Source organism: Catharus ustulatus, chromosome 2, assembly GCF_009819885.2.
Source record: "Catharus ustulatus isolate bCatUst1 chromosome 2, bCatUst1.pri.v2, whole genome shotgun sequence".
In the NCBI taxonomy this organism is placed as follows: domain Eukaryota; kingdom Metazoa; phylum Chordata; class Aves; order Passeriformes; family Turdidae; genus Catharus; species Catharus ustulatus.
This window is the reverse complement of record NC_046222.1, coordinates 55,588,377-55,606,934: the sequence shown is the minus strand read 5'-3', so window position 1 is coordinate 55,606,934 and position 18,558 is coordinate 55,588,377. Positions and strand designations below refer to the sequence as shown.

The following is an 18,558-nucleotide window of genomic DNA, read 5'->3' as shown; positions in this document are numbered from 1 at the left end:
TAAAATATGAGCAAAGTACTGATCATATGCTGCATTTCAGTTATTCATAACAAGATTAAATCAGTTTCTATTACCAGAAAGAAAAGTACAGAAGTCCCAGGACTGTGTGTGAAATGCAGTGTTGAAGACCTTCCCCCCTGCTTTGGATTACAAACCATTAGTATTGTAACTCCTTCCTTTAAAATGTTGCTGAGAAGGTTATGGGACTTGAATTAACCCTTGTTCTACACAACTAAGAAAAATTCCTCATGCCTGTCTCTGATCTTCTTTAAGTAGACAATTAGATAACCAGTGTATAAAATGCAATCACAAAGTTGGAACTAAAACTACAGCATTTAACAGAAATTTAGAGATATAATAATTAAAAGACAGATTAGATATTTTTTGCCACTGCTCTATAATTTTATAATAACCATGGACCTGCCAAACTGACCTACTTCAGCATTAGCAAATACAATGGATTATTTAATATTATCTGAATTATGTAACATATTCTAAATTCCCATAATCAAAACTCTCACTTCTGGTAACCTCTGAAGAGATTTCTCCCTAGCTGATTTTTAACCACTTACCTTAGCAGTACAGCCCTGACCTCTAGTGGGTTCAGTGAAACAATATTGCAGGCAGGACAACATGCTAGCTTGGCTTCATAAACAATATCATTTAAAGTTGGAAAATGTAGAAGTTCCAGTAAAGCCATGCAAACAGGCAAGGAATAGCTGTTTTACTAAACAGATGAAAAATAACTGCAGGCCAACAGCAGTACTGTTCTTGCCTTATGCCAACATCCATCTGATTGATGAGGTGTTTTGATTCTCAGCAGATGAGTGCTCATTCCCATTGGGAGTTCTGTATTAGGTAAACCCCAGTATTAGTCTCTTAGTTATCTGCAAAGTTTGTTTGACTTATCTTTTTTTGCTAATGCACCTTCAGAACAAGAGATACTTATGATTGGATTCAGAAAAACGAGTAAGACAGGTTAGGGATAAGTACATTCCAGTTTTTCTACAATCTAAGAATTGTTGCAAAGGTTTATGAACCTCTATTACATTCAGTAAAAATTTAACATTTGCATGATATACTCCAGTTACTCAAAAACTGAAGATCTTAGGTTTCCAGTTATTTTTATCCCACAGTGAAAATTAAATGCAGAGCTCTGAAAAGATTACTGGAATGATTTTCCAATTAAGTATGGGAGGCTTCCACATAAAGACTGCAGAAAATATGCAAGAGACAACATTAAATTCAGCTGCCTTCATCTAGAAGGTCAAAGAAAGACACGAAGTGATGGGAATGTGGTCTGCCTCTTCCAAATTCCTGACACAGAGTAAATGATGCATGGACAGCCTTAACAGGATAGCCACAGATACTCTGCCATGTTCCCTCCTGCATGTCCTAGCCTCCAGCACAGAAGTCTCAAGAAAGCACTCATACAGTTGATTCTCTTCATCACATTATGCACCTGCATTAATGAATAAAATGTTGTTCTGATTTGCTGTGAACTAAGCAAATAGGAATCCGACCAAACCAGACAGACAGAACATAACAAAGGTGTCACTATTAGAAAGTAAGAATAATTTTGAAAATGAAACAAAGATACCTCTTCCAAAGAGTGACAAATGTGCTGCACCTTCACATAATCAGTAAAAGTTAAAAATGCAAATATGCAGATACGTTTTCCAGATTCTGAGTTCTGCAAGAGAAGGCCAACAAATCTGTTACTTATGAAGTCTGGACTACTCAGTCAGAGAAGCCTACCCAAAAATTAACTATGTAGAAATAGTACATTTCTTTGCTTATTCATTACAGAAGCCGCTCAATAAAGGATATGATTTTTAATATTTTAAGGCTTATTACAGATTGAATTCAATATCTACATTAATTTTGTTCATAATCAAAGCACATATATTATACTTTGCCTAATTAGAATAATTGGAAAAAAATTTCTAGGGATCCTGAGGCTGCCTTTAACTTTTTTACACTGCAATTCTTGCATTCAGATATCATTGTCTTAATTAGAGGGTCTTGTTTTATTGGGTTCCACTCTGGTTTGCCATGGCAACCTCACTGTTTAGTTGACTGCTTTGATTGGTCAAGTTGGATCAACTGTTACTGGATAAAATTCTCTTCCCAGAAATATTCTAAATATAATGGTTTCATTGTAAGCCTCCCTTAATGCACTAGCAAGCTAGTTAAGTTTGGCATCATAGACTCAAAATTTTTGGCTGCATCTCTATTGCCCTAAGTTCCCCTTAAAATGCCTTCAGTGCCAAACTCCTCCAACCACAGGTTCCTTGGCTCTTGGAAAGAATATGGCACCTATCGCAAATCCAAATGCAAACAAGAGATCGACCTAGCATCATGAGACATTAATTATTATAAGCATGCTTTGGCGTTCTCATAATGGTTTCTATGTAAGCCCATGGCAAGAAAAGGACCAGCCAGAGCAGCCTTCCTCCAAGTACAGCCTGGACTGCAAAACTTCCTCAGGCCCCAGCTACTGTTGCCTTGCCTGCCTCCAGATCATCAGGGAGCCAATCTACTCTGACCACTGTCCATGTCCTCAGTTCTTACTTCCTTCTCCCTGCCTTTCTCAAGGAAAAAAAAAAAAACTGCATCCAAAAATCAGTCCTAGCAACCTCAGCCTCTGGCTTACTTTGTGTGGCTCACAGAATTTCAGACTTACCCTCTCTATTAAATCTCCTTGCTTTATTTGCTATCCTGAAAAGGATTGTTAGCTCCTGAATTCATTCTCTGAAAGCCACATTTCTGTGTTCAGAATTACAAGCAAGGTTTTACCCACTTTATCTCCTACTGAACAGTTTATGCTGTGTCGAATAGGAACTGTCAAGTTCAAACAAGTGGAGAGCAATAAAGAAGGAATGGAATTAAACATGCCTATGTCACAAAGTGTAAGTCAGAAAATTTAGAATAACAAGGCTGTTTTTAAGGTGTCTCTACTAAGCATCTCAAAACTGAGGTATGAACTTGCAGAAAGGCTCAGTTTGAGATGAAGACAGATAATTCTAGGTGTCTCTATGTGTTAATGCTCCCATAGTCAGAGGAACTCTTCAATGCAGCCAAGAGGTCCCAAGGGAGTGACTTGGTTGACCAGCAGTAGGCTGACTAAGACAGGCGTAGTCTCCAGTTGAAGAACACAGATGTCCTTCAAGTTCAGAGCTATATTTGCCAGTTGTCTATAACTCTATTTAAGTCAGAAATACCTGCCCACAAAAGAATGAATGGTTATACCTGACAAGGTGTATCTGACTTTAAAAGTAAATGGAAGCAGTGGGGTTTCTTCATGTCTACAAATCATTTACATCCTGAATACAGATGTACATTACCAGGGTAGGAAATGTAACCACAGGGATTTATAACTGCCCAAAGAGAAAGTCAATGACACAACTGATTTAGAATTCAGGAGTTCACAGCTCTTTGCTCTAAGTTTCATCCACAGATCCAGTCTGCCTCACTTGAATGAAGTAGCATTTCTACTCACAGCATGCTGTCATTTCTTTTTAATGTTAGTACTCAAATGAGAGGGACCATACTTGAATCACTGTCTCAGCCTCAGGATATAAATCTGACTCAGATTCACAGGCCTGCAAGCCATTAAATTTTGAAAGAGCACAGGAAAATACAAAACAGCTTTGCAATTTTGTACTGGGACAGGCGTATCGGTGTGGCTACAGAACTCTGGGACTCCCAGGCATACAGAACAGAAATTTGGAAAAATTTAGGTTAAAGGATGGTACAGCTGCATTCTCAAAGGAGCTTCAAAGTTGGATCAAATGCAGCTGCTGAACTGTTGGACCATGCACCCATATAATGCTGAGATAAGCCAAGGAAGAACTGCCACCTGCTCCTGGACAGGATTCTGGTCACCTTTTCTCTGGTGCTCAGGAACATGGGCTCTTAAAAAATCAATAAACTAGCCTTCCTGTTGCTAAAAATAGGTGTCCAACTTATTTATGCCTGCAGCTGAAGAACACTCATCTCATCAGATGCTTTTATTCTATGCACTGACAACCTCTGAGATACTCTAGACATCACTGGTAATTGATGTTTTGGTTGTGCTGTGAGATACAGAAGGGCTACAAAGACCAGAGCTGAAACCAAAACAGTGTCAGCACCAAGACAGAGTACCTGGGTAGTCCTACAAGAAGCACTTCATTCTATCCACAGCTATCTGGAGCTCCCAGTGCCTACATTTTCTTGAGTTTTCAAGTCATCCCTTGCTAGGATATGTCAGCACCACAGGGTTAACAAAGGCATTGAAGGGTGGTGTTAGATGTGGTTTTTCCTTTAGGAGTGATGCTGCACTACAGTGCAGCACATTTGCTCATTGCTGTGAACAAATAAATTACGGCTCAGGCAGAAGTGCCAGAAAGGTCTGGGGAAAACATACTACAAGTCATGAAAGTGCTGTGCCCAGGGACGTATGTACAATGTGTGGTGTAGATGTGCCTGGCAGAGCTCGAGTAGGGATGCTCACGGGCTCCACAGGCCCACGGGCTCCCCAGGGAAGTGATTACAGCACCAAGCTTGACAGAGCCTAAGGAGTGTTTGGACACTGCTCTGACGCAGCACGTGGTGTGACCCTCGGGGACGGTCCAGGGCATGGACACACCAACCCCTTCAAATATCCTCAGACACACAGAAGCCTATCCCGATCCTCACAAGGGCATTAAAGCCGCGACTCGCAGCGCAGCCCAGGCCCTTTACGACCGCTAAACCCCCGAACTGCCCGTCCCGTACCCGCGTCCCGCAGCACCCACGGTCCCACGGCCCTCCCCGCCCCGCCGGTCTCCAGGGCGCCCTGCCCGCCCCTTCCGGGCGCGGCTCGGAAGCGGCGGGGCGGAAGCGGCCGGGCGGCGGGGCCGCTGTGCCGGGGGCTCCGCGGGACAGGCCGCCAGGTACCGGCGGGGCGGCCACGGGGCACGCACGGGCCGGGGAGGGGGCGGCGGGGCCGGGCCGGGCCGGGGCCGGGCGGGAGGCGGGCGGGGGCCCGGCCTGCGCCCTTGGCTGGGGCCGGCCCGGCCCTTCCCTCGGCCGGCTGCTGCCGTCGGTGGCTGCGCCGCTCGATCTCCGCCCCGCCGGGTCCGCGGAGGCGGTGGCAGTAAAATTTTTTTTTCGTTTCTTGATTGACATCTTGCTGTGAGTCAGTTTTAAACCAAACAATGCTAGAAGACACCGCTGGTGGAGGTGTTGGCTATGGAATAACACCTTTTCAAATGCAAAACAAAAGACTGAATATATATTGAGTATACTGAATACTGAGCTTTTCGTTAAATGTTTTAGCCTCCTGTGCATCTGAGGATGTGACATTTGGGATAGTCTAGGTAGACTATAGAGAAATACATATAGACATATATGAAATGTCTATATAGAAATATAGACAATAGAGAAAAGTGTATGTACATTTACCTGCTTATTGTTTTACTGTTGAATAAAACTAATGTGCAATGCTTGTGTAAAGTAATAGTAAGTCACTGGAGTGAGAACCTCCGCACTAGCAACGAATGGAACACTTGTTCCTGCTCTTGGAGGAAAGGAAACTATGCAAATGAGATTGAAGTACAATTAACCACCAGAAATGTTGTATTTAAATAAAATACCCATTTAGTTTCTCAGTGGTATTTTTTTTCTCCTTGATTTTTTTGTTTTCAGTACCCCAAGTGTGACCGTCAAATATGATTCTTTGCCTGCTACACGAAACTCCTTAAGTACTTCTTTTGCCATTTGGCCACATGGCTTCAACTACAATGGTAAGTTTGGATTCAGATCGTATATTTTCAGATCTTTTTGCTCTAGTTGCTAGCTGTGTGGCTGATGGGGAGAATGCCATTAATATTTGACTTTAAAAAAAAATGTTTTGCTTATCACTGCTGAATTCTGATATTTCCTTTTTCAGATATGTCTTCCTTCATAGGTTGTGAATACTTCTGAACACTTACTGGCCAGTGCAGGATAGGAATTGGCATGTTAAGCTAGTGGTGTGTTTTCAGTCAGGGGTGGTGGCAGGAATTGAGTGCATATAAATCCTGCTTCTGCATAGTAGTCTTGTATTCACAGATGCTAATATTGCCATGGATTTTTACCTAATGTTAAACAGTGAATTGAATATTTCAAATCATACATAGATGCAGGCATTGTAGATGTATCTACTAGATATATCAACTTATATAGAAAGCATTGTATTTGACATATTCATAAAAACACTGAGACAGACACTTGAAAATTAAAATGTTCTGTCATGGCAGGTTGTACCACACAATAGCATGGTAAGTAGGTGGGGTATTTTCATGAACAGGTAAGAAATTTTGTTTTAGGTACATTATGTGAGTGTTTTTGTTGTATATTTCTTTGTTGTTCTTTCATTGTTGTGTAGTACGGTTCTTTTCATTGGATTCTATTCTAGTAAAATATTATCTATGTAATAACTGGTGCTACCTTGGATTGGACATGGCTTGTGTGTCTTCTGTTCCTTGAGGCTCAAATAGAGGTGTTTGCTTTTAGGATGATTTAAACTGAGAGAAAAGGACAAGTGCATAATTGGGAAGAGGTATCTATTGCAAATGTTCCTAAGCTTCACTGAATATTAGAGCTTGTCATGAGTACATTCCTAAGGACTTTATCCAGCTGCCACTGAAGTGAATGCATTGCTTCTCTGGACTTGCATGGAGATGAATCAAGCTCATGGCATTCTCCTGCAACACTTTGGTTCTTAATAGTGTTCTTTTTTTCCTCCCTGCCCCAAATCAGTTTCGTTGTCTGGTTCATTTAGCAGCTGCACATTATTCCTGCACAGAGGAGGTCAGAGCTTAAGTGAGAGCTGGAGAAGGAACATTAGCAGCCAAGGAAGACTTTCTTGGGTTTTTTTGACACTGGTGCTTGTTTATTTCTGGCTTGAAATTCTTGTCACATTTTACTCTAAGAACTCAATTCTGATCTCTGACATTGTAGGCTCTTTTTGAAATAAAAGTATATCAACTTCAGGTGTACTGAAGTAAGGAGCTTCCAAAGGAGCTAAATTCATTGAAATAAATGCTATTGAGTATCCCATGCTATGGGATATTGAGAAGCTTTTGCAGATTTTGCTGTGTTTCGTAGGGTTGGGCAGACTTGGAGGAAGTCTGTAGTGGAAGCTGGTTTTGTTTCCTAGCCACCTAACAGTATGTCATAAGAAACACTTCTTAAATTATAATATGTGCAGAAGTGATGTTCTTAGCACAAGATCTTTGTTTCCATTTTGTGAAAAATAACTGTACCAATACTTGGGTACTGGTGGCTAAAAGATAAATATTTTCTTTCTGGACATCTGTTCAGAGTTATTTTGGCCTATCCTTGCTGTTGAGTTAGTGACCATCTTAGTAAAGAAGATCAGCTTTTCTAGGTGTCATCTCTAATTGTTTTGGTTAGTATTTGTTATTGCTTTTATTAGGTGCAATTTCCATTCCTACTTTTAATTCTAATTGCTTTTCATTGTTCTAAGGCTTTGTAATTTAGCCAAGCCTTGCGATGCAGTTATGTGAGGTTTTAGCTAAGTTTAGTATGTGGCAAAGAATTTGTGAGCCCATCTTCTAATCATAAATTTGTATCAGTAGTGGTAGGGTTGTTGGGATGTTTTTAATGTATGAGGATGTTAAAAAATGTCATGTAGTTTCTAAAAAGCTCTTTGTCATTCTTGCAGCAACAAGCTTTAGAACTGGCATTGGATCGTGCTGAGGTAACAAGCAGCTAAATTGTTTGCACATAATTTATTGGTCTTAGAGTTATAAAAATACCACAGATATTTTTTGTTTCTTCTGGAAAGCAGTAGAAAACCACATTATGTAGGTATGTATGTGTGTAATCACCTATACATGTAACACTGGGTTTTAGAATTCTCACTGAAATTACTGTCATGTATTTGTCTCTTACCCATTGTTCTGAGAATGTCATCAAGTGCAATGGTGATAGACTGTGCAAGACTTGAGCTTTCCCCTTTTAAACCAGCAAATCTGTGTGCTGTGAAATTAGCAGGGCTCTACAGAGACACCTGACAGAAATGCATGGAAAAATCTTGTTTGTGTTTTTAAGGATAGCCCAGTGAGAATGAACACGCAAGTGCCTTCATGTTCATGTTCTTTAATGCTGTCATCTGATATAACAGTTACCTTGAACCCTGTTATGGAAATGCATGTTCCTGTGGGAGAGCCTCTCTTCATATAAATTCTGAACAAAGCTGTAAATAACTATAAATTGTTTATAGTTAATACTATAAACAATGGAGATTTGGAAAAACCTTGTTAGAATATAAATCAGATTTACTGGAGGATGCTGTCTCTCTTATTCTTTTTTAAATTTGAATGTTTAATGTACACAAATTATATTTTAAATGCACGGCTCTATAGAGAAAAATAATGTAAAGACAAAGGGAGAACTTCCTGAAATTATCATGTTGAAGAGTATTTGATTTGTAAATGTTGTGAAGCCAGTATGCATAAACTTGTTTGTACCTTAACTGTTAACCACATTAATTTCTGTAGTGGTAACTAAGTACAGTAGTGTAGTGTTGGTTACTACTGTAATTACAAGATGTGAGTGTAGAATCAAGACCTTGATGCCATAGCCATGAAATACTGTCTTTGACAGCTAAATTGAGCTGTGTTCTTGATGACGGTAACATAAACCAGATGGTGTTTAGTGCACTTTTGGAAGAGTCATGTATCATAACTGTTAATTACTTTCTGTATGGAACACTGTCTGATAATGATCTCAAGTTGTGTGGTAGCTACAGTTAAATTTCTTTGTAATATATGTTGTTTTTTTGGTTACTTTTCTCTTTCAGTATATCATTGAAAGTGCCCGCCAGAGACCTCCCAAAAGAAAATATTTATCCAGTGGAAGGTATTCAGTGTTTCAGTATTTAGTTTTTTAATAGCATTTCTTTGATTTGATTTTGGTTACATGTTGAGTCTTTTTAATTTCAGAAAATCTGTATTTCAAAAACTTTATGATTTATATATTGAAGAATGTGAAAAAGAGCCTGAGATAAAGGTAAGTAGAAATTGCTGAGAAACTTTTATTTTATGTGTAAACAGACAGGTTGAGAAAATACGCTGGTTTTAATTCCACTTGATTTCTTTGTTAAATGAAGTATTTTTACTGTAGTAGTTACCTAAAGATAAGACTACATAATGTGAATAGTAAGGTCTAGACTGGCTTGAGTGAGCTCTTCATTCTGTCTTAATCCTGTGTCACCAAAGGGCACTTGTGTTCAAGTTCAGGGCCAGTGTCAATGCCATGTGCATTATTGTCATTATTGCTGTTTCGCCATCAGTTGCTTAACATGACTGCCATGGGAAAAATGTGAATAATTTTTCAGACCCCATAATTTTTTTGTAAATTCAGATTTATTTCTCCAATTGCGGGTAAACTAAGAAGTTTCGTGAAAGATTTTCATAATGTTAGCAAAGAGGCTCAAACAGGCTTATCAGTGCTAAATATAAGGTGGAAAAAGTTGGGAAATTACTTTCCTGAATGTCTGAATGTCAAATTGAACAAGAAGAAAAAGCTGTGGAATCTGCTGTATTGCTGCTTTCAAGGAAGTGAAATGAATGAGAAGACAAGAACACTCAGGTTAACTCCCAATTAATGTTTGGACCCAGAGCTGGTATTCAGAGGTGAAATATGGCCTCCAACCAGACGCTGTAAAATTATCTGAAGTTTAGAATTCATTGTCTTAAATTCTAAGGGGATTTCAAATGTTTCAGTTTGTAGGATGTTTATGTAGTCTCTGAAACACACCAAGTAATTATAAAAATCTGTTATATGTAAAAAAGATAGTTTTGCAGTTAAATAAGGGAATAGTCTCTGTGGATGCTGGATCAGATTTCAACAAATAAAGACAAGAGAATGCAATTAAGAAAGCTTCCAAGTGCTCCAATTCATTATTTTAATCCTGAAGAGAAATGCTTTCTTCTGTTAGGAATATCTGAAAGTACTAAATATTTTGTTGTTGTTATCAAATAAGTTGTACTGTATTGATGATGTTTGTAGAAATGATGCAAATAATGGTGCACTGTAGATTTACAACATTTGAGCATAAGGTTATTCTTATTAACTCTGTTGTCTGTGGACTTCCAGTTCTAGGGTCTGTAATTTAAATGATTGGGGATTTTTTACAAAAATCTGTGTTTATAAGAATGTGTGATAATACATAATATGTTTACTGTGCTGAATACAGTACAATTAAATTTAACTGGGCTTGTTTAGATGTATAATTTGTCACTAATCTTAAGTCACATTGCTTTTATTTCTGCTTATTATTTCATAGTATTATGTTCATGAGCAATGTTTACTTTTAAAGCAGAAGCTGAGACGAAATGTGAACTTACTTGAGAAGCTGGTTATGCAGGAGACGTTGTCATGTCTGGTGGTAAACCTCTATCCAGGAAATGAGGGTTATTCACTGATGCTCAGGGGAAAAAATGGTTCAGGTAATATTTTTCTCTTTAATTTTTAAAGATACTCAGAATGCTATATAAATTTTTAGAATGTGGTGTTGTTTCCATTTAACTGTTTCACTTCAAACATAATTCCATGGTGGGTGGGAGAACAACCAACTGTACTTTAACTAAAAGTTTACATAAAGATCTGTACTGCTTATCTACAGAGGAAATCTGTAGATAGGAGTCTTTGATAGTCTTCCAGTCTGTTATTTCCTCTTAGCTTCTGGAACTGTATATCCAAGTTTCTCTCACTCAGGTTCCTTCTGTCAAGTTGTTTCTTTCACTGCTTCCCACGTCTAGATCTGTCTAGAGGCGTTTGTGTTCCAGTTTGGTGGCATTTTGGTGGCATGCCATTTGTACTGTCGTGTGCAGTAAGAGCATACATTATGTCACCTGGGAGCAAAAGCTAGCTCAGTAAGAGCAAACTAAAACTCTATGAACAGAAATAGATGTAAAAATTAATAGTCTGCAAAAAAATGGTATGTGTGGATAGTTTTCTGCCAGCCCTGCTTTTTCCTGTGGCAAGTTTGTTTTCGATTTCTTAATATTTGAAGTTGTAATGCAAAGGTAATATGTTTTGTTCACATTCAGATTCTGAGACCATTCGTCTGCCTTATGAGGAAGGAGAGCTGCTTGAATATTTGGATGCAGAGGAACTACCACCTATTTTGGTTGATCTTTTGGAAAAATCTCAGGTTTGAAATTTTTGTTTTCAAAAAGAACTTACATATCGTACCCAGATAGACCTTGATTTTTTTGAGTGCTTCAGATAGGTGATTGTAAGCACATGACACTTGTGCATATGATATTATAGTATTTAATGCCTCAAATAAATATTTTGTTGATATATAGGAAAAGAAAGTACTTACTGCTGAGGAGAAGAGATAAATAGAGATGTTTCACAGTATGATTAAGGCTGTGAAACATCTTCAGCTCTGCTCTAGCAGAATTTGCTTTGTTCTTTGCCATTATGGAATGTTGGGTGTGGGAATTTCTTACAACTGCATTGCTGGCATTTGAAAATACTGCATTTAAAGCTTGTACTTTAGGTGTGTCTAGGACAGACATTCTATGTACATAGGAAAGACCACTAGTCTGAAAAACTTAATTGTGAGTTTTATTCCTAGTTTCACTGAATTCTGTATGTTATATAACGAACTTCGTTGGAGAGGCAGGGAAAGATTGGTAAATGCTTGTTCATTCAAAAGCTGGTGTTTTCCTTCCAACCAGGTTAATATTTTCCATTGTGGATGTGTCATAGCAGAAATACGTGACTATAGGCAGTCCGGTAACATGAAATCTCCAACATACCAAAGCAAGCACATTCTTTTGCGACCTACAATGCAGGTAAAGAGGAGCCCTAAGTAATTTCTCAGTGTTACTGTAGTTCCTAAACTGGATGTGCACTGTTACTGAACATATATTAAGAAACTGTTGTGCAGTTGAAAGCTAATTGCCATTGTCTTTTTCCTCAGACTTTAATTTGTGATGTGCATTCTATAACAAGTGACAATCACAAATGGACACAGGTAGGTTAGAGGTTGTTTAAAAACTTTACATAAGTGTCATAAATATGCAACAAAACAAAAATTTATTAACTTTTATATTTGTTCAATAATTTCTTATTCAGTTTTTTCTGTGATAATGTCTACATGCATAGATATATAGTAACTTGACTACTGTAAAAGTTGTCACATTTTTCTATTTATTAAAAGCTGTGTGTTTTACAGGAGGACAAACTCCTACTTGAGAGCCAGCTTATTTTGGCTACGGCGGAGCCTTTGTGTCTTGATCCTTCAATAGCAGTGACCTGTACTACAAACAGACTCCTGTACAACAAGCAGAAGATGAACACTCGCCCCATGAAACGGTAATTTTCAGTATGAAACATGTTTTCAAAGAAAAGTATAAGTAGTGCTTTATATGAAAATTTAGCTCCTCATATGTAATACCTACTTAAATAGGAATGTGTGAGAAACAGTCAAGAAATTATATTGTATTTTTAAGTGCTCAGTATTGTCTAATATTTCAGTTACTAGTAAATACTTTAGTATGCTTATTTTTGTATATCAAAGGAAAGTGTATATATATATTTTCTTAATATACACAGTTATATTGCAGTTTGGATTTGGGGTGGTTTTTTTTGCGTAGATTTTGTGTAAGCAGAGTTAGATGGCAGCTCGGTAATATAAAATATATAAACAGATATGTTCATATTCTTAAAAGCTATGTAGAAGTTTAATTCTGAATGAACCAATGAAAAGAATTATTTGTATGTTTGACATTCAGGCTAAATAGAAGTGTAAGTGTATAAGAATCTTGGAAAAATTTAAAATAATGTGGTATGCACTATGTACAAAATGTTGAAATTATTTCACTTTTGTGCATGGTTAGGCCCTTTTTTATTTCCTCAGAAGCTTGTAACATTTTTTCAACATGTTTGTTCTACCACAAGAGTTGCATTTACTCTAAAAAAGGAAATGTATTAATAGTCTGTCATAATTACTGAAATAATTAAAATTAAATTTGCATTGAAATACTATGCTAATGACCAGTGGTCATTTCTAAAAATCTATAAATAATGGATTTGATCAAGCTGTCCTTGAAATTAAAGCTTGGTGGTCAACAAATATTCCACTAGAAAAATAGGAAAAAGGGATTAAGTTAATGTCCAGAAGAGCATTACTGGGCCCATGAGTTTGTCATGAAACAAAGCCTAGAGGGCAGTTACTGTCTTTATAACCTTATAGTTACATAAGTAGGACAAAGATCATTTGATGGAACTGAAATTATGATAACACACAAATATTTTAGCTTAACACCTTCTTAATCACTCATTTTGATGATGTACTTTAATTAGGCATTTAAAATAGAATCCCATTCTTAGCGCTGAAACAGATTAACAGAATACTGGTATATTTTATAAATGTGAAATCATGATTTAAAGTTTACAGTGTAATACAGAAGAGCACTTTTAAATTAGTATTTAAAAACCTACCAGTCTCCATGTAAGCAGAAGTTCCCTGCATGTTTTTGGTTTTGTACCAGGGCAGTGGAAAATTTGATGTTGATGGTTTTACAAGCTTAGGTGTCATTTTGCCATAGGTGCTTCAAAAGGTACTCAAGGTCCTCTCTGAACAGACAACAAGAGGTAGCTCACTACTCAACTCCACCTCAGCTCAGACTACTTGACTACTTACAGAAAAGGAAGGAGAGGAAAGCAGCGCAGCAGTATGACCTCAAAATTTCAAAAGCTGGAAATGTAAGTGTTCTGAGAAGTAATGTAATATACTTATAACTATTTAATTAAAGGTTTTAATATATTAATTCTGCTTTTTCATCTTCCAGTGCGTAGATATGTGGAAACAGAACCCTTGCTACTTGACTGCTCCATCTGAAGTAGATGTAAGACCATCCTTTGTTATGTGTAATTAGCAATTATTAGAAATTGTATTATATGAAGAAGTGTCTAAGAAGTAACCAGTATCAAAGAATGACCTTTAAAAACAGAAGTGACTTTAACATTTACAATTACAGTAATTTCACGATTACAAGCCGCACTGACTATAAGCTGCATCTCCGGGTGTCGGCAACATTCCGTTCTTTGTCCATACATAAGGTGCACCGGATTATTAGCTGCACTTTTGTTCGCAGAGAGGACTCGCATGCAACTTTCACAAAGTTGCCAAATAGTAACAGAATCACGGGATCATGGGCTTTACTGGCTCGGCTTGGGGCCATGCGGGCTCGGCCTGCTTGGGGCTGCTGACGGGGCTGAGTGAGCCAGCTCGGCGGGACCGCTCAGTGGGGCCGCTTGGGGCCACCCGCTGCTGCTGGGTTCTCTCGCCCCCGCCTGCACTGCCAGTGTCAGGCAGGCTGGCCCTGGGCTGGCCCTGGCCCGGCGCTGCTGGCCCCACTTCTGCCTTGTGTTCCCTCCCCCCAACCCGGGGCCCAGCGCTGCTGGCCCTGCCCCCACTGTGTTCGCTTCCCCTGGCCCAGCACTGCCCGCCCGGCCCCCGCCGTGTTCGCTCCCCCCGCTGGGGCCAGGTGGGCTCGGCTTGGGGCTGCTGCCGGCTCGCATTTCCGGTTGGCAAATTTCAGAATATTTTATCACATATTAGCCGCTCCGGATTACAAGCCGCACTCCGGGTTCGGACCAAAACTTTAGTCAAAATGGTGCGGCTTATAATCGTGAAATTGTACTTTTCTGTACCATAAGGTATGCACACAAGCCACGCTGTAATGTATTGCAGTTGTAGCAGAATAGTTTGGATGAAGTAGTCAGTACAAACAAATTGTTAGTATTGTTCTTCTCTGGGTTCAATGAGGACATCTATTTGAAGTTGTCTGATAGTATGAAAACCAGAAAAGCTAATGAGGTTTGTAGATTGATTAAAAATTAGTCACATTTCATCTTGGTAGAAATTCCTGTCTTTTGATATGTTATACTAGGGTACATTAATATTTTGAAAAGTTTTCAATTTTATACAGAGAATTCTAGTTCAAAGTTCATTTGTGTGCATTTTTCTCTTGGGGGCATTCATATTCTTGGTTTGTGGCACTGCCTAAACACATGCTATTAGTGTACAGAAGGGACTCATAGAATATCCTTAGTTGGAAGGGACCTACAAGGATCATCATGTCCAGCTCCCTAGTCCTGCAGGACAGGACAACTCTCAAAATCATACCATGTGTCTTATCCAAATGCTTCTTGCTCTGTGTCAGGCTTGGTGCTGTGACCACTTCCCTGGGGAGCTGTTCCAGTGCCCAGCCACCCTATGGGATAAGAAACTTTTCCTAATATCCAACCTAAACCTCCCCTGACACAAGTTCAGGCTACTCCCTTGGGTCCTGTCACTGCTCATCACAGAGCAGAAATCGGTGCCTGCCTCTCTTCCCCTCACAAGGAAGCTGTAACTGCAGTGAGGGCTCCCCTCAGTCTCCTCCAGGCTGAACAGACTAAGTGACCTCAGCCACTCCTCATGTGGCTTCCCCTCAAGGCCCTTCACCAACCTTTTGGCTCTCCTTTGAACACTGTTTAGTAGTTTTATATCCTTCTTATATTGTGTCACCCCAAACTGCCCCCAGCACTGGAGGTGAGGCTGCCCCAGCTCAGAGCAGAGCAGGACAATCCTCTCTCTTGCCCAGCTCTGATGCTGTGCCTGATGCACCGCAGGACAGGGTTGGCCCTCCTGGCTGCCAGAGCACTGCTGGCTCATAGTTGACTTGCACCAACCAGGATCCCCTTCTACAAGTTTCCTCTAGTATACTGAGATTTTTTAAAAGACTATAGACTAGACAAGACTCTAGCTTTGGGCATCGTAGGGCTGGCAAGAACACAAATTACACATGAAATGACAGTGTAAGTTTCTGCAAAATAAACCTTCTCTCTTTTCACTTCAACTGTGTTGTATCTGACTTAATCAGAATCTTTAGGAATTACTGTTGTTGTAAAATGACTTAGCCATTCCACATTACAGGCAGTGATCTGTCCTCTGAAACCATGTTTCACTCTTCTGTTTAACATAGCAAATATGGTATAACACTATAAATGTAAAGTTTTGAAGGTTCTTCAGTTAAGTTTCTCTGAAGAAACATAGGGAATAACATAGGGGATTCTTGCTTTTCTCATCTCTCTATTTTCTTTCAGGTGGAAAAATATGCCAAAGTGGAAAAGTCTATCAAATCTGATGACTCACAACCAACTGTCTGGCCAGCACACGTGAGTAATTTAGACCTTTTCCAGACTTCACTGTCTCTAGTTAAAATGCCTGTTATTTCCACAAAATCAATGTAATGTGGAATAATCTTCCCTCCCCCTATTTAAGTAATCTTCCATGTATTACAGAGACATGGGAAGATTACCAGAGATGCTTGCAATTTTATACAATAAAGCAAGTATGATCAGTCTGATTTCCTCAGATTTTCCAGAAATAAAAGGATAAGCAGCTTGTACTGAAGAAAGGATCATCATTTACATGGAGCAGAACTCTGCACAACAAATTGGTTTCTTTATTCAAACACTCAAAGGCTGATTAAAAAGAGCTTTATTGAAATCAAAATGTTAAATTTTGAAAGCGATTAACATTAAATGCCTCTTAAGATTTTTGGCCCAAACTGTGTGATTTGATCACAACTAGTAATTTAATATTCGTTCAATAATCATTCATTCACATTAATAATAATTAATTTATTTATTAGTTAAGTGATTAAATCACATAATTGATTAATTTTTTATCATTTCAGAGGCAAGGTACTATTTTTATTAACAGCTTGTATTGTGATATCTTTGTAGTTGCCTGTTGGAAAAAAAATAATAGTTTCCCATATAACTTAATGTTCAGCTCCAACATTTTGCTCTCAACATTTTATGCATTGTCATTGTTCATATGAAACTGTTTTTACGTATATTTACCTAACCTACTTTTCCATGTCTAACATGATTGCTTGGAGTTTACAATGTCTTTGTATTTTTAAGAGATGATAAATCCTTTTCTTCTCACCTTGTTAATATAACTTCTAGAATCACTTTCATTTTAGATAATGCACCCCTTCCTATAGAGTGTTACTTACTTATAGAGTTACTTATAGAGTGTTTGTTACTCTGTATCACATAAGGAGCTGGTCTGCTTGCTGTTTTAGCTGAGACTTCTTCAAGACTTACTAGGTCATTCTGTCTTTTTAGGAAATGAAGGATGATTATGTGTTTGAATGTGAAGTTGGTAATCAGCTTCAAAAAACAAAACTGACCATTTTTCAGTCTCTTGGCAATCCCTTGTACTATGGTAAAATCCAGACACTCAAAGGTGATGAGGAAAATGACAACCTATTAACTCCATCACAGTAAGTTACATGTTCTTTTTTAAACTATGCTGTGATCAATATGTGGAGGAAAACAAACATTACTTATCATTTACAGTCACAAAATAATCTAGAGCTAGAAGTCTGATTTAAGATTGTTTTTAACCAAAAAATCCAAACCAAAATGTGTAGAAGCAACCACCATATTTCAAACCTACTTTTATGTTAAATTAGTACATTCTTTCACATTTCAGATACATTGAGGGGAAAACAAGACCAACAGCAAATCCAAGCATGAAAATTGTGGAGACACTATGAGATGTTGTTGCACTCTTTTTTAGTGATACTCAAAATTTTGTTTCTTCTCAAAATTTGCCTGATGCTAGGAGAGTTTTAGATGTGACTATATTTTGTTTACGCTACGATCCAATTGAACTAAATAAATGAAAAATGTGAGCTTCTAAGAAGCTTCATAATTTTGAATTGTTTGGGATACGCTGGTTTTGGTTGTGATTCTGCTAATATTCTCTGTTCTCAACTCTTTTTGTTATATATACCAGAGTATTTGTGTGAAGGAACCCATGCAGCAGAGTAGAGCCTATAAATTTCAGTAAGGCAAGGAGCAGTGAGACTTTTAGTTCTGCTAATGAAAGTTATTTTTATCTTCTAGTATGTAATGATTTTCTCATTTTTAATGAAGATCCTAAAACATCCTGAGTATTAAGAATATTTTATCCCTAGACTTGAGCTATTTACTGTTTGCTTCCATGCTGTTGTGGTTTAACCCCAGCTGGCAACTAAGCACTATGCAAGAACTCTCTCCCTCCTCTCCCGACCTCCCTGGTGGGATGGGGGAAAAATTAGCTAGGGGGAAAATGAGGAACCTTGTGAGTTGAGGTAAGGGCAGTTTAATAGGTCGAGGAAAACCCACACGTGCAAGCAAAGCAAAACAAGGAGTTCATTCACTGCTTCCCATGGGCAGGCAGGTGTTTGCCTGTCTGCATGAGGACAGAGGTCCATCACACCTGATGCTTATTGGTGAAGACAAAAGCCTTCTCTCTAAATGCTTCCCCCACCCCTCTATTCCTTTTTGCCCTGGCTTGATATGCTGAGCATGGTGCCGTATGGCATTGAATATCCCTTCCTTTGGTCACTTGGGGTCAGCTGTCCTTGCAGTGTCACTTCTTGTGCACCCCCAGCCCTTTTGCTTGTGAGACACCTTTGTCAGTACTGCTCAGGAATAGCTAAAAGATCCATG

General features: G+C 38.7%; 1 protein-coding gene across 16 annotated transcripts in view; it reads left to right on the top strand.

The window, feature by feature from the left end:
* The first annotated feature begins 4,857 nt into the window (after positions 1-4,857).
* Positions 4,858-18,558, top strand: part of SUPT20H (SPT20 homolog, SAGA complex component) — a 31,397-nt gene continuing 17,696 nt past the window's right edge. For 9 of the 16 annotated variants that reach the window (XM_033052232.1, XM_033052222.1, XM_033052233.1 and 6 more), the window contains exons 1-15: positions 4,858-4,919; positions 5,674-5,771; positions 6,267-6,287; positions 7,697-7,732; positions 8,837-8,895; positions 8,979-9,045; positions 10,358-10,487; positions 11,091-11,194; positions 11,730-11,846; positions 11,975-12,028; positions 12,230-12,369; positions 13,605-13,761; positions 13,848-13,904; positions 16,150-16,221; positions 17,185-17,342. In XM_033052232.1, coding sequence (XP_032908123.1) covers positions 5,754-5,771; positions 6,267-6,287; positions 7,697-7,732; positions 8,837-8,895; positions 8,979-9,045; positions 10,358-10,487; positions 11,091-11,194; positions 11,730-11,846; positions 11,975-12,028; positions 12,230-12,369; positions 13,605-13,761; positions 13,848-13,904; positions 16,150-16,221; positions 17,185-17,342 — 1,190 coding nt within the window. In that variant the 5' untranslated portion in view covers positions 4,858-4,919; positions 5,674-5,753. The remainder of the gene's footprint in view (positions 4,920-5,673; positions 5,772-6,266; positions 6,288-7,696; positions 7,733-8,836; positions 8,896-8,978; positions 9,046-10,357; positions 10,488-11,090; positions 11,195-11,729; positions 11,847-11,974; positions 12,029-12,229; positions 12,370-13,604; positions 13,762-13,847; positions 13,905-16,149; positions 16,222-17,184; positions 17,343-18,558) is intronic. The other 7 variants (XM_033052234.1, XM_033052223.1, XM_033052236.1 and 4 more) reach the window with 3 other exon arrangements.